General features: G+C 44.5%; 1 protein-coding gene across 1 annotated transcript in view; it reads left to right on the plus strand.

Annotated features, from left to right (window-relative positions):
• Positions 1-15930, plus strand: part of LOC124038266 (inhibitory synaptic factor 2A-like) — a 40204-nt gene that overhangs the window by 2724 nt on the left and 21550 nt on the right. Inside the window, exons 2-3 of the mRNA XM_046353910.1 lie at positions 8975-10160; positions 15604-15675. Coding sequence (XP_046209866.1) covers positions 8980-10160; positions 15604-15675 — 1253 coding nt within the window. The 5' untranslated portion in view covers positions 8975-8979. The remainder of the gene's footprint in view (positions 1-8974; positions 10161-15603; positions 15676-15930) is intronic.

Here is a 15930-nt window from a genome sequence, read left to right on the forward strand (position 1 = left end):
AAAAGGGTGCCAATATGCTATGCAACACACACATCTGGCGTGTGTCCTCAGATATTCCCAATTATAAACTGAGTGGTTCGAGCCCTGAATGCTGATTGGCTGAAAGCTGTGGTACTGTATATCAGACCGTATACCAAGGGTTGACAAAACATTTATTTTTACTGCTCTAATTACACTAGTAACCAGTTTATAATAGCAATAAGGTACCTCTAAGGTTTGTGGTATATGGCCAATATACCTCAACTAAGTGCTATATCCAGGCACTCTGCGATGTGTCATGCGTAACAACAGCCCTTAGCCGTGGTATATTGGCCTTATACCACACCATGTCAGGCCTTTTATCTTAATTATCTCTCTCTGTATAATGGGTTTTTCCAAGATGGTGTCATGGGGGAATTGGTGCTTTGGGGCAGTCAATGCTCCTCAGAAGAGCAAGGGGAGGACCATCCTCCTCAGTGAATCTAATAAATAAATATTGAAACTTATATTTCTTTGATAATATTGAGAAACAACCTAGGTTTACAAGTAGCTTTTCCTATTACCATGTAATTACCATGTGCCATATCATATTCTGCGATTAGGTTCTTCAGTAGATAATGCTAATGATCTTTACTCCACAAATAGAGTTGTGAGGTACTGTATGTTATATAAATTAATTTTGTTGTGTAAATAACACTTACATGGTGCTGTGAGCAGTGCTCGGACTGTGCCATACACACTCAGTAAAAAGGGTATGGTTAGAGTACAGTAATTCTTCCCTGGGGTACAAAATGGTCTAAATACACATAATGTGCCTTCAGAGGTACACATAATGATCTCACATGGTACTGTTTGGTTCGTTTAAGGGTACATGTGTGGCAGTGGAGGCTCCTCAGAGCAGGAAGGGGAGTACCATCCTCCTCAGTGAATTTCATAAAAAATGAAAATAGCAAAATATTAGAAGTTGTATTTTTGAGATACAACTGTACTAAATATATTCACGTTACCAAAACAATGATTTTAAACACTGTTTTTCAGTGAAGGTCTACAGCAGCCTCAACAGCACTTTGTAGGGAAGCACCATGGTGTAGCCGTAGGACAGCTAGCTTCCTTCCTCCTGTGGGTACATTGAATTTAATACAAAACCTAGGAGGCTCAGGCTCACCCCCTTCCATAGACTTACACAGTAATTATGACAACTTCTGGAGGATGTCCTCCAACGTATTAGAGCTCTTGCAGCATGAACTGACATGTTGTCCACCTATTCAGAGAATGAATATAGAGCTGAAAGCATAAGCTACAGCTAGCTAGCACTGCAGTGCATAAAATGTGGTGAGTAGTTGACTGGGGCGGCAGGGTAGCCTAGTGGTTAGAGCATTGGACTAGTAACCAAAAGGTTGCAAGTTTAAATCCTGACAAGGTACTAAATCTGTCGTTCTGCCCCTGAACAGGCAGTTAACCCACTGTTCCTAGGCTGAAATTGAAAATAAGAATTTGTTGTTGACTTGCCTAGTAAAATAAAGGTTAAAAAAAGAGAGAGAAAGACAATAGATTTCTTACAAAATGAAAGAGAAGCGAGAGAGAGGGCAATAAAGAGAGAGCTGTCTATATTTTTACTTTAAATTTCACTTACTTAGCTGGTGTGTTAAGAGTAAATGAGTGAAGAGGTGTGGAGTCAGGCGCAGAGAGCAAAGGATGTGGGAAAAACAACACGCTTTAATGTCCTGGAAACATAACATGTACAAAAGTGGAAACACAAATGAACAGAAATATAAACGGACAGCGTGAAACCCAAAATGCCAACAAAAATACACTCAAACAAGGAAACAGGAGAACAAGCCCGCACGAAACAGAAGCGGGCTGAACAGACTATATATAACCCTATCCTAACAACCAAACTAGAAACAGGTGCTACCAATTAGACAAAACTAAACGAACACAGAACAACGGATTGCGATAGCTAGTAGACCGGCGACGACGACCGCCGAGCATCACCCGAACAAGAAGGGGAGTCACCTTCGGTAATATTCGTGACAGTACCCCCCTCGGCCTCCGGGGACGACCCGGAGGCCGAGGCGCTGGGCGATCCGGACGGAGGCGATGGAATTCACTCAACATAGAAGGGTCTAGAATATCCCTCACCGGAACCCAGCACCTCTCCTCCGGACCGTACCCCTCCCAGTCAACGAGGTACTGCAAGCCTCTCACCCGGCGTCTCGAGTCCAGAATAGCTCGTATCTTGTACGCCGGGGACCCCTCGATGTCCAGAGGGGGCGGAGGAACCTCCGGTACCTCATCTTCCTGCATGGGACCAGCTACCACCAGCCTGAGAAGAGACACATGAAATGAGGGGTTAATACGATAATACGAAGGAAGTAATAATCGATAACAAACCTCATTTATTCTCCTCAGGACTTTAAATGGCCCTATACACTGCGGACCCAGCTTCCGGCAGGGCAAGCGGAGAGGCAGGTTTCGAGTCGAGAGCCAGACCCTGTCCCCAGGTGCAAACACGGGGGCCTCACTGCGGTGACGGTCAGCGCTCTTCTTCTGCCTTATACTACCTTGGCGTAATGACTCTTGGACCGCCCTCCAGGTCTCTTTAGAGTGCTGTACCCACTCCTCCACCGCAGGAGCCTCAGTCTGGCTCTGATGCCACGGTGCCAGGACCGGCTGGTACCCCAACACGCACTCAAATGGTGACATGTTGGTAGAGGAGGGGCATAGTGAATTCTGGGCTATTTCTGCCCAGGGAATATATCTCGCCCACTCCCCTGGCCGGTCCTGGCAATACGACCGCAGAAACCTACCCACCTCCTGGTTAACTCTCTCCACCTGACCATTACTCTCCGGGTGATACCCTGAGGTCAGGCTGACCGAGACCCCCAGACGTTCCATAAATGCCCTCCAAACACGGGAGATAAATTGGTGGGCCCGATCAGAAACTATATCCTCGGGCACCCCGTAGTGCCGGAAGACATAGGTGAAAAGAGCTTCCGCAGTCTGTAGGGCCGTAGGGAGACCGGGCAATGGGATAAGACGGCAGGACTTAGAGAACCGATCCACAACGACCAGGATAGTAGTGTTACCCTGAGAGGGGGGGAGGTCAGTAAGAAAATCCACCGAAAGATGGGTCCACGGCCGTTGTGGAACGGGAAGAGGTTGTAATTTACCCCTTGGCAGGTGTCTAGGAGCCTTACTCTGGGCGCACACCGAACAGGAGGAAACATAGAATCGCACATCCCTCCTCAAAGTGGGCCACCAGTACTTCCTCTCAAGACCTCTCACTGTCCTATAAATACCTGGGTGACCCGACGAGGGTAGACAATGAGCCCATCGAATCAATTGATCACGGACAGCCAGCGGCACGTACCTACGACCCTCCGGACACTGTGGAGGCGCAGGTTCCCCCCTTAGCGCCCGCTTGAAGTCCGCGTCCACATCCCATACTACCGGTGCCACCAGCTTAGCTGCCGGAATGATGGGAGTAGGATCGATGGACCTGTCCTCAGTGTCATAGAGTCTTGACAGCGCGTCAGCCTTAGTGTTGAGGGAACCTGGTCTATACGAGATAGTGAAACGAAATCTGGTGAAAAACATGGCCCACCTTGCCTGACGAGGATTCAGTCTCTTAGCTGATCGGATATACTCCAGGTTACGATGGTCAGTCCAGATAAGGAAAGGGTGCTTAGCCCCCTCAAGCCAGTGTCTCCACACCTTCAGGGCCTTAACAATAGCCAACAACTCCCTATCCCCCACATCATAATTCCGCTCCGCTGGCCCGAGTTTCTTAGAAAAAAAAGGCACAGGGGCGGAGCTTCGGTGGCACACCCGAACGCTGTGATAGCACCGCTCCAACCCCAGCCTGGGATGCATCCACCTCTACTATAAACGCCAAAGAAGGGTCCGGATGTGCCAACACCGGCGCCTTAGTAAACATCGCCTTCAACTTATGAAAAGCTCCGTTCGCCTCTGCTGACCACTGCAAACGGTGGAAACCTGGTCTGGACTCTCCACCGTTGTAGCACCGATGGAAACCCCTACACACCTGCCTGAACACTCATCAGACCACCCCTGTAGAGTTCCCTGTTTCCACGAAATCGTAGGATTATGAATAGCTAGCCAGGGAATCCCCAGAACAACTGGAAACGCAGGTGAATCGATAAGGAACAAACTAATTTGCTCCTTGTGATTCCCCTGCGTAATCATCTCCAACGAAATTGTGGCTCTCTTCACCAGCCCTGACCCTAATGGTCGACTATCTAAAGAGTGCACTGTAAAAGGGGGGTCTACTTTTACTAACGGAATCCTCAACCTCTGAGCGAGTCCGTGATCTATAAAGTTTCCAGCTGCGCCTGAATCTACCAGTGCCTTATGCTGGAGAGAAGGAGAATAATTAAGGAAACAAATTAATAGGAACATGTGACCAACAGGAAACTCTGGGAGAGTGTGGTGCTTACTCACCTGGGGTGACCGATGAGTGTTCTGCCTGCCCTCATGATTCCCAGATTAATTCCTCCAGCACCGACCAGACGTGTGCCCTCTCCGGCCACAACTGGTACAGGAGGAGCTTCCTCCTCCGATCTCCCTTGACGCGGTCCCTCCTAGCTCCATCGGGATAGGGGCAGGAGGATCAGGAGGTAGAACTGACAGGACCCTTTCAGAACGTCCACGAGCAGTTAGCAGATGGTCTAACCGGATCGACAGGTCTATCAGTCCATCCAGGCCAAGTGTAGTATCCCGACAGGCCAGCTCCCTACGGACGTCCTCTCTCAGGCTACACCTGTAATGGTCTATCAGGGCCCTGTCGTTCCACCCTGCTCCCGCAACCAAGGTCCGGAACTCCAGCGTGAAGTCCTGCGCGCTCCTCGTCCCCTGTCTAAGATGGAACAATCTCTCACCCGCCGCTCGACCCTCTGGAGGGTGATCGAACACGGCCCTGAAACGGCGGATGAACTCCGGGTAGTTGTCCTTCGCCGAGTCGGGCCCATTCCAGACCGCATTAGCCCACTCCAGGGCTCTACTGGTCAGGCAGGTGATGAGGACCCCTACTCTCTCCTCCTCCGAGGGGGCCGGCCGAACGGTGGCCAGGTAGAGGTCTAATTGCAGCAGGAATCCCTGGCACCCCTTCGCTGCTCCATCGTAATTCCTCGGAGGCGTCATGTGCAGAGAGCTGGAACCGGATCCAGATGGGGGAGATGGTAGAGTTGCTGGTAGGAGGGTCGGTGGGGTAGTCGTAGGGAAACCATTCCTCTCCCAACGATCCATCCTCTCCATCATCTGTTCTATTGCTGATCCTAGGCGATGGAGGATGGACGTGTGATGTTGAACTCGCTCCTCCATAGTGGGAAGAGGAGTGGTCGCTGCTCCTGCTGACTCCATATGAAGGTGCGGGCTTCTGCTAAGAGTAAATGAGTGAAGAGGTGTGGAGTCAGGCGCAGAGAGCAAAGGATGTGGGAAAAACAACACGCTTTAATGTCCTGGAAACATAACATGTACAAAAGTGGAAACACAAATGAACAGAAATATAAACGGACAGCGTGAAACCCAAAATGCCAACAAAAATACACTCAAACAAGGAAACAGGAGAACAAGCCCGCACGAAACAGAAGCGGGCTGAACAGACTATATATAACCCTATCCTAACAACCAAACTAGAAACAGGTGCTACCAATTAGACAAAACTAAACGAACACAGAACAATGGATCGGCGATAGCTAGTAGACCGGCGACGACGACCGCCGAGCGCCACCCGAACAAGAAGGGGAGTCACCTTCGGTAATATTCGTGACATGGTGGCTGCAGCTAGCTTGTTTAGCCTACTCAAACACCCGGCACAAACAGAGAGGGATGCTATGTTAGCTAGCTGGCAATGGCTATCCAACACTGGCACTCTTCCAAGTCAAAGTACATTTTTGGTTTAATTTATTTATTGCCACCGGGGCCCACCGGTGTAGCTGCTAAGCTACTTTATCACAACGATGTAGGCTGTGTGTAGTGGTTAATGGTTATGATACGAAGGTTTGGTTTGGAAAGGTTTTTTTGCCTGGCCACAGACAACTGAGAGCATACAGATCATACGGTTTGTATGTGGTTGCTATGAAAGTGAACTGTGTTTGTGTGTATTCATTCCGCCGTATCTATTGAAAAACGTTTCTTATAATGAAGCAAGTGGAATATAACGGGGATAAACTTACCTGAATTTGTCCAATAAAAACACTTCTTTGCAACTGTTGGACTAATGATTACACTCTAGATCAGCTACATGTAGGCAAGAGTGTGCAAGACAGTATTGAATGTGTCACTGCTTGTCACCTTGACTGCAAAAAAAAACCATCTCGACCAATCATGGGCTAGGTTGTAGCAACGATGGGTATAGGGAGTATAATGTACTAGCCGAAACCTATCAATGTTACATTGAGCTGGGTGAATAGAATATGAATGACAGCCATCCAATATGCTTAAACAGCACCAACCACCACTGTGTTGGGGAATTAGTATGTGGTTTCACAACATAAATAGTACGGATTGCTATGATTTGATGCACTGAGAAAACATGCCTTGGCAGCAGATAGACAGCAAACTGCAAGTGAGATATGGTTTTCCATTCACTGATGATATGCATCACGTGTGCTGTGTCAAGGTCAATGACATTGATAGTGCTGCTATCAATGCCTCTGTAATACCATTACTATACCATTTATGAGAGTGGATAGGCTGCATTTTAATCCTACAAACACGCCTTATCAGGAGAGCATGTCAATCACTACACCTCAAGAGAATCTCTCTAGAAGCATGTTCACATGCTGGAGCTGGAGGCAGAGCTGAGTATCGTAAGTCAGCAATGTTATAGATTTGCTAGCAGGGATAGTGATACATTCATATATATATATAACCAGACAGCTCATTCCTATGTCCAAATAACTGACAGAAAACACTAGATAATTATGGCGATGACCACTCAATCATAGCATCTGATGTGGGGTTTTCCATCTAACATTTCTGTATGAAGAACTGAAGGGCAATTGTAACAGACAGCATGGTCTGCCAGAGTTCATAAGGAGATTTAAGAGGATTGCTTTTGCAATTTTAGAGTCAATGCATTATTCATAATCCCCTGGATGGTTGGGGCCAAACCAGGGAAGAACCTCTGGTCATTAGCAGTGATAGGTAGCCCTGGGAAGTAGGGAGTGAGTATGAAGAGGAAAAGTAACTGGTTATTCAGAGGAGCTGTGGCGGTGACACATACTCAGTTGTCTTTAAAATGATCATACGACACTCCAGGTTTGCTCACGAACCTTGAGGGAATGAGGATTTTTTTAAATATACAGTATATATTCTCTATGTGTGAATAAGCATTTAGCTTCTTTACATGCTTTGTCTTGTGTTTGAATATAAAGTAAGGACCACTAGAGGGGACTTTGTATGGATCTAGATACAATTCAATGGTTTGAGATGGCAAGAAGAATATATCTAAAAAGGCTTCCCTTTCATCTGTAGTCTGAGATACAACAAAAGGTCATAATGTCTACAAGGCTACAAAGTAAGACACCTGGCACGATTCCCAATGCATTCAGTTGGCCCTTTTATCAGCCCTTGTCCAATGCTATCTTAATATTGTGTGAGTGAGAGGACCTGACGTACTGACAGACTCTCTTTAAAACGTTGAAAATGGGGCTTCCTTTCTTCCTTTTATTCAGGTGACATTAGGGGTAGTGTGGTAGAATCAGTGCTCATATATTGCCCACATGGACAGAAGGCAATGCTAAGGCTAATACAGGCTCTTGGATAACTCCAAAATATCAATGACATACATATGATTTTTCTACATAACTTCATAACCTCATTACAGTCTGTTTCATTATAAGCAATTGTGTGGGGTAGTGCTTTGGACTTTGGACTTATAAGGAGTTTGAGATGAAAAAACAGTATGTCACCAAGCATACTGATGGATTGACTACGTCTCAAAATGATTGAACGTGATTGCTTTCAGAGAAGTGACTATGCCATGAAGGGCCTACATTTGTGTAGTAACAAATGATGCGTTCAGGTTTATTTATCACATAGTGTCTCATCGTATAAAGATGATGAACTAGCTTGGCTCTGATATTTCCTTTTAACACAATTTCATTCTCTAAAACTGCTTTCCATGTTAGTCCGTTGGTAATCAAATCTATTATAAATCTCGTACACTATTCCAATGACACAAAGTCAAACATTATTCAATGCACTACAGGCCCTTAAATACGACAGCTCTGAATGTGGAATATCTATAGAAATATTTATTTGGCATAACAATAATAACATACAATAAGTCTGTGTCTGTGTGTGTCTCATCTGTGACATAAATCGTGATCACGTATAAATTCATCTCTGGGCCTGGTTGCATAAAACATTTAAAGTTATCTTTTCCCTTAAAGTTTCATTAACTTTAAGTCAGTTGCACAAAACATTTTAAGGTGAATCCCCCCCTAAAATTGAGTGGCAAAGTTAAGGATCCACATGATGTACCTTAACTACTTCATTCAGTATCGATTTCAATGTAAACGTCATTTGTGGAGTTGAATGTCGCTTTCGTCTGCCCTGGTTACAAAAGGAAAACATAAACCAGCTAGCTACTTACCTAAACAATGGAAGGTGCACAAACCATGGCTACAAAGCTAGCTGGCTAGTTAGCTATCTACCCTTTCAGCCGTACATGCTTTCAAACTACAGTAAAACCCCTTAAGTATGCTCTTACCTAAGGGAATAGTTGAGGGGATCTATTTAACACCCTTAAACAATTATCTTAGATAAGGGACAATTATTCCTTAAGGTGGTCCCTTAAGGAAAACACTTAAGATGTTTTATGCAACCAGGCCCTGACAGTCTAGATGTTAGTTGCTCAGTAACAGAACAAAGAAAATAAAAACAATCTGCTGCCTAAAGTAAATGTACTGTGATTAAACCCCAGCATATTATGACATACACTGTATATTTCTCTCCCTTCTCCCAGAAACCATGGTGAGCAAGGAGAGCAGCAGGGTTGTGCTCTCCAACTCAGAGTCAGATTCAGAGACAGGCCCGTCACATAGCTTGGAGGCACAATACGGTCCTGACGGCAAACAGCAGGTGAAGAAGAGGAACAAAGCCTTACAAGTCCGCTTCAAGGATATCTGTGACGCCCAGAACGAGCAGCGGGCAGGGGGGCGAGGAGCAAGGTCCATTTCCTGTAAAGTGGCATACAGGAAGTACATGGCGATGCCTGCGCGGCGCTCCATCCCCAATGTGACTAAGAGCACGGGTGTTCAGACGTCACCAGACCTTACGAAACACTACCAGACTTTCCCCTTCGAGCGAAAGAAAGGACACACCATCAAACACACGGCCTTGGTGGAGGACTACAAGGGTCAAAACAATGGGTTTTTGAGTGACTTGAAAGGTCAGGACGAGGCAGTGAGTTTAGAGGAGTGCTCATCATCTCAGGATGCAGGGAAGCATGTGCGGCAGACGCAGGCACTGCTCCACCACAGGGACGACAGCAGTGGCACAGAGGATCTGTTATCCGGTGCCAACTGCGTAGACGGGCGTGCATGCCCGGACCCCTCTCTCCTCACAAAGGACACAGAGTGCTTTGCAAATGACCCAACTCCCATGGGAGAGCCGGAGAACCAGGCTTCTGGCGTGAGGACCAAACACAAAGTATTATCCAAAGTGGACACGACGGGTGCCAACCCTTCCGCCAAACGGCAGTTGGCAAACTGCGAGGAACTCTTACAGGACACAAGATTAAAGGTCACAAGTCCTGTTGCCTGGAACTCCTTGACGCAAGTGGAAAGTCTAGGCCTAGGGAGTCCGTCGGTGCACCACAAACGCAAGAAGGCCATGCAGCCCAATGGACAACAGTCTCAGACACTGCCCCACCCCCACAGTGCTGGCTGCTCTGTGGTCAAGGTAAAGGCACATCAGTACCAATCAGGGACTTTACCAGCCCCAAGGAAAACACAGTCGGGCCTGGAGTATCAGGCTTGTCCTCCAGAACGGCAGGGTGCCTGTCAGCAGATAGTGCCCTTACCTGGGAATGGGGATATTAAGGGAAAGCTCCAGGCCATGGAAAACCTCATCAGCTCCAGTCAGGAGACCATCAAGGTGTTACTGGGGGTCATCCAAGAGCTGGAGAAGGGCGAGGCTCAAAGAGAAGGGTGAGTTGAACCATCCACCATGCATCAAATGTGCCCAAATTCCTCAAGGTGGGAGTTTGACTCTAGTTCTTACTTCATAGGAGGGTGGTTTGAAAATAAAATATATAGATTTTTAAAGATTCATTTTGCGGAATTGCCTTCTTGAACATATTAACTTTCATGTGCCTCGATTACAAACTAGTATGTGATCTGTAAATATGGATAAAACATTTAAATTACGAGCCTAGTTTAGCCAAGGAGAAAGCACTGAGCTATATAGGGAGAAAGACAGGATCCTTCATGGTCAGCCATGATTGGCTGAGATAATGGAGGGACTGAAGATGCCAAGAGATGAGTCCTGATTGGTCTGTCATGTCATAGGCGTCTGTCTATAACAGAATGGGGGCTTACATGGTAAGTTTATAGATAATCTTGGCTATCACAGATTTTTGGAAAGATATACAGTTGAAGTCGGAAGTTTACATACACCTTAGCCAAATACATTTAAACTCAGTTTTTCACAATTCCTGATATTTAATCAGAGTAAAAAATCCCTTTCTTAGGTCAGTTGGGATCACCACTTTATTTTTAAGAATGTGAAATGTCAGAATAATAGTAGAGAGAATGATTTATTTCAGCTTTCATTTCTTTCATCACATTCCCAGTGGGTCAGAAGTTTACATACCCTCAATTAGTATTTGGTAGCATTTCCTTTAATTAAATTGTTTAATTTGGGGCAACGTTTCAGGTAGCCTTCCACTTGCTTCCGACAATAACTTGGGTGAATTTTGGCCCATTCCTTCTGACAGGACTGATGTAACTGAGTCAGGTTTGTAGTCCTCCCTGCTCGCACACACTTTTTCAGTTCTGCCAGCAATTTCTATAGGATTGAAGTCAGGGCTTTCTAATGGCCACTCCAATACCTTGCCTTTGTTGTCCTTAAGCCAACTTGCCACAACTTTGTAAGTATGCTTGGGGTTATTGTCCACTTGGAAAACCCATTTGTGACCAAGCTTTAACTTCCTGACTGATGTCTTGAGATGTTGCTTTAATATATCCACATGATATTCCTACCTCATGATGCCTTCTATTTTGTGAAGAGCGCCAGTCCCTCCTGCAGCAAAGCACCCCCACCACATGATGTTGCCATCCCCGTGATTGACGGTTGGAATGGTGATCTTTGACTTGCAAGCCTCCCCCTTTGTCCCTCCAAAAATAACGATGGTCATTATGGCCAAACAGTTCTATTTTTATTTCATCAGACCAGAGGACATTTCTCCAAAAACGTATGATCTTTGTCCCCATGTGCAGTTGCAAACCGTAGTCTGGCATTTTTATGCTTTGGAGCAGTGGCATCTTCTTTGCTGAGCGGCCTTTCAGGTTATGTAGAGATAAGACTCGTTTTACTGTGTATATAGATACTTTTGTACCTATTTCCTCCATAATCTTCACAAGGTCCTTTGTTGTTGTTTTGGCACCAAAGTACGTTCATCTCTAGGAGACAGAACACGTCTCCTTCCTGAGTGGTATGATGGCTGTGTGGTTCCATGGTGTTTATACTTGTGTACTATTGTTTGTACAGATGAACGTGGTACCTTCAGGCATTTGGAAATTGCTCTCAAACAGGATCCAGACTTGTGTTGGTCTACACTTTTTTCTGATGTCTTGGCTGATTTCTTTAGATTTTCCCATGATGTCAAGCAAAGAGGCACTGTGTTTGAAGGTAGGCCTTGAAATACATCCACAGGTACACCTTCAATTGACTAAAATGGAGTCAATTAACCTATCAGAAGCTTCCAAAGCCATTGCATAATTTTCTGGAATTTACCAAGCTGTTTAAAGGCACAGTCATCTTAGTGTATGTAAACTTCTGGCCCACTGGAATTGTGATACAGTGAATTGTAAGTGAAATAATCTGTCTGTAAACAATTGTTGGAAAAACTACTTGTGTCATGCACAAAGTAGATGTCCTAACCGACTTGCAAAAACTATAGTTTGTTCACAAGAAATTTGTGAAGTGGTTGAAAAACGAGTTTTAATAATGACTGCAACCTAAGTGTATGTAAACTTCAGACTTCAACTGTAGCTATGGAAAAATTGTTTCTACATCTCTCAACAACATTGCTGCCCTGATTTTAGCTGGTGCTATAGACAAAGCTCAGTTGTGAGAGATTACTTTCTGTAGTACAATTCCATGCTGACTCGTGTGTTTACATGTCAATTGTTGAAGAGATGGGTGGCGCTAAGAGAGTGTGAACAATGCTGAATGGCCGTATACAAGAAAGAGCTCTCTAGCCATTGTGATAATTGCAGCAAAACTTAAAAGGGCTTTTTCTCAAAGTGGGTATCCAAGTTTATCAACTTTAAAAGCTGCATTACTTTCCCATTACTTTCTCCAATTGCAGTGTATGCCAAACCATTTTGTACTTTTCAGGTTCAGACATTAACGGGGCCAGTAAAAACATGTTGGCAAATGGATCTCGTTGTGCCAGTAACTTTTCAGAGCATTTTCGCATTCCAGTTCAAAATTAACCTGCTCTGTTGCAGTCTACCATTGAAAACCATTAAAGACTACACACAGAAAAGTTATGCTATTGGTTTTTGAGGTATATGATTGGACACTCATTCAAGCACCACCATGTTCCCGCGAGTCACAACTTCTCGAGGGCTCGAGCTGTACGTGAGTTGACGCAAGCTGTCCAGAGCAAAAAGAAGCACCCATCAATCTACACGAAGAGCTTATTTATTTTAGTTATTTTAAAAAGTAAACTTTCAATAGTGAACAGACTGTACTAGCAATATGCTGGCTACTGTTGATAGTGTGCTAAAAGAAAGATACAAAAAGACACCTAGCATTCGTCTTGGCTAGGCTACTGTAGCCATGTTGATATCTGTTTTGACTTAAAGGGTCAGCATCCTATTTTCTTATGTAAAAAAAATCTCTAAATTACAGACACTAGTGTATGTTAGATACAATTAATTAAACAATGCAATTAAAAAAATAGAGTAATTGGGCTCCAATGTGTTTTAAAACTACACTATGACAATAATTACTCTACACCCGCAATAGCATTTGCTGAATATTTTTATGTAACCAATACAATTTCATTTGATGTCCCAAAAAGTCAAAATTCTGTCTGGGCCAGTAGATTTTTGGCCAACTGAGAAAAAAAGTAAACATTGGACCCTGGTTTTATAAACTGTAGAGAACAGTTTGTCAAAAAAATGCAATAATCCTAGGATCCTGTAACCAGTCACATATGGAATTGACATAACTGACATACTCAAGGGAGTACATACATTGTGTGTGTGTGGTTCAGTCATCACTGAGATTTGATGTTCTTGGTAGTCCTGCAGCCCTTCAAACTGCTGTGGTATGTGTAGGCTAAATTGAGCTTGTGAATACATACATCAAGGCTATCTCTGTCATCTCATTCCAATAGCAAGGAAGTAAGTGGTCTCTGATTGAACTGTAGATATCATTAAGTATATTTGCTCAGTTGTACAGAGGTACTAACAAGTGCATAAAGTTTATGTGCCAACTCCAAAAGGCCAAACCTCTTCATCATTAGACAGAAGGCAAAAGGCTGTCTGCTCTGCTCCATCACTACAATCCAGAGTGGCACAAAGCAAATTGCATTAAGCCTTCGCCACAGCCACCAGAGAACACGGTACCCCTGATGTCACTCCTTGAAGCCTAGTTTAAAAGGACCAATTATCAACGCATCATAAAGCACTGGCTTTCATCTCCTCTGAAGTATGGGCTCATATGGCCCTTTAGTATGTTTGACCACTATTATTAGAGCCTGCTTGTCACCACAAGGCCCCAGTATCTCAGCTCCCTGCCAAGCCATTCTAAAGCTGTCTGTCTTCAAAGTGATGGTCACAGATTTCCGGTGGAACGGAATAGTGTCTGAAAGCCAGTCTTATTCTCACTGGGATAAAGGCATTACAGTATGTGGATGGATTTCTCAGGTGAAAGCTCTGCTTCTAGAGCACACAGTGATGTGGAAGTCAGCGCTATAGGGACAGTGAGGATTTCTTATTTGCACAGTGAGGACGAGCAAATAACACCGGAGTGAGCCTGTGCCAGCAAACAGTGGCACAGCTTAGAGATGACTTATAGTGTCAGAGCTTAGAGAATTACTTTCCGACACAGTGTCCTCACATAAAGTCATCTGGCCTAACACAACATTGGTACATTGCTAGATTAACTGAAAATACAGTTCAGTGAATACAATTGTAGTTTAGATTTACAGTAGACGGTGTTGTGTTAGAAATGTGATGACCTTGATTATGATGGTAACACTCAAATATCTCAACAAAAAACCTCCCTTCTTTTTGTGTGACTCAAAGAGTTATTGTGTATTCAGGCGCTCAACTCCACATTCAAGAGCAACCTCTAAGGTGACATGGACAGATGAACTTGGTGACCTTGCATTCCCATCTGCAATTTTGATCCATCCAAGACAGATAAGGTCATCCTTATGACATGGTGAGCAGCAGAGTTCAACCCCTCTAGTTCTCATCCATTATCCCCCAGTGACAATAAGCAATTACATGTCCTGGTGGACCCAGTTGCCCCTTCTGCTTTCCAGATGACCCCTCCCTACCAGTGGAGGCTGGTGGGAGGAGCTATAGGAGGATAGGCTCATTGTAATGGTTGGAATGGAATAAATGGAATGGCATCTAACACATCACACATATGGAAACCACATGTTTGACTCCTTTCCTTTCATTCCATTCAAGCCATTACAACGAGCCTGTCCTCCTATAGCTCCTCCCACCAGCCTCCACTGTTCCCTACACATCATGAATGAGAAATCCCAACACTGCCACCAACGTATGTTACATCCCAACGTATGTGACATGAAGGACGGGACTGTTGACACTGTGCGACTACTAGAGAGATGTATATAGATGCCATCAAATATCCATGCATGCTCAGTTCACACTTGTGTCTGATTACTGTAAGTATGCCTCAGGAGCAGAATGTACATACAATTGTGCCGAAGATGGAGGAAGCATAGCAATCTAAGTAATGACAAGACAATACAGGGCGGAGACTGGGCTTTAGGGCTCTTTGGAATGCCATAAAGAAGACAGACAGCCTTTGTCATGTTGATTGTCTTTTGCCTCCCTAAATCTCATTCTCTTCTGAATACATTCAGTTGGATGGAGCACAGAGAGATCACATATATTGATTTTTCTTTAGTATTCATAAACATGGTTAATAATGCATTAGTTCTGTTAGAAAGTCTGGTGAAAACAATATTATGAAAACCACTTGTACACTGTGTCATAAGGATAGAGATGAGCATATTACATCTAGTGAGTATGTCTATTACCTGGCCAACCCAATCTCACAAAAGACTAGCATTATTAACACAAATCCATGTCAGTTTGGAAAGTAGATAAATGAAAATGAAATAAATGCATCATCCATTCTTTCACCTCTCCCCAGGCTTTCCTACCGAACGGGACAGGACACAGCCAACTGTGACACGTGTCGAAACAGTGCCTGCATCATTTATAGGTGAGTACTTGTTTACAGCTTGTTTACAGCTTGAAAGGTCACTTACACCTGCAATGGAACAACATGGCATGAGAGGTGCTTATATGTACTGTATGTGTGAGGTGATATACTGTAATGTGGCAAACCAAGTGCTAAGAGTCAATTAAGTAGAATGTGTTTTCTGGTAATGAGTAGAATAGAATAGTTCAGAGGATATCATTATTATCACTGCATGGTGTTAATGGTATTACATGAAGTATTAATGGGCGTAGCTCG

This window comes from Oncorhynchus gorbuscha, linkage group LG06, assembly GCF_021184085.1.
Source record: "Oncorhynchus gorbuscha isolate QuinsamMale2020 ecotype Even-year linkage group LG06, OgorEven_v1.0, whole genome shotgun sequence".
NCBI lineage: Eukaryota > Metazoa > Chordata > Actinopteri > Salmoniformes > Salmonidae > Oncorhynchus > Oncorhynchus gorbuscha.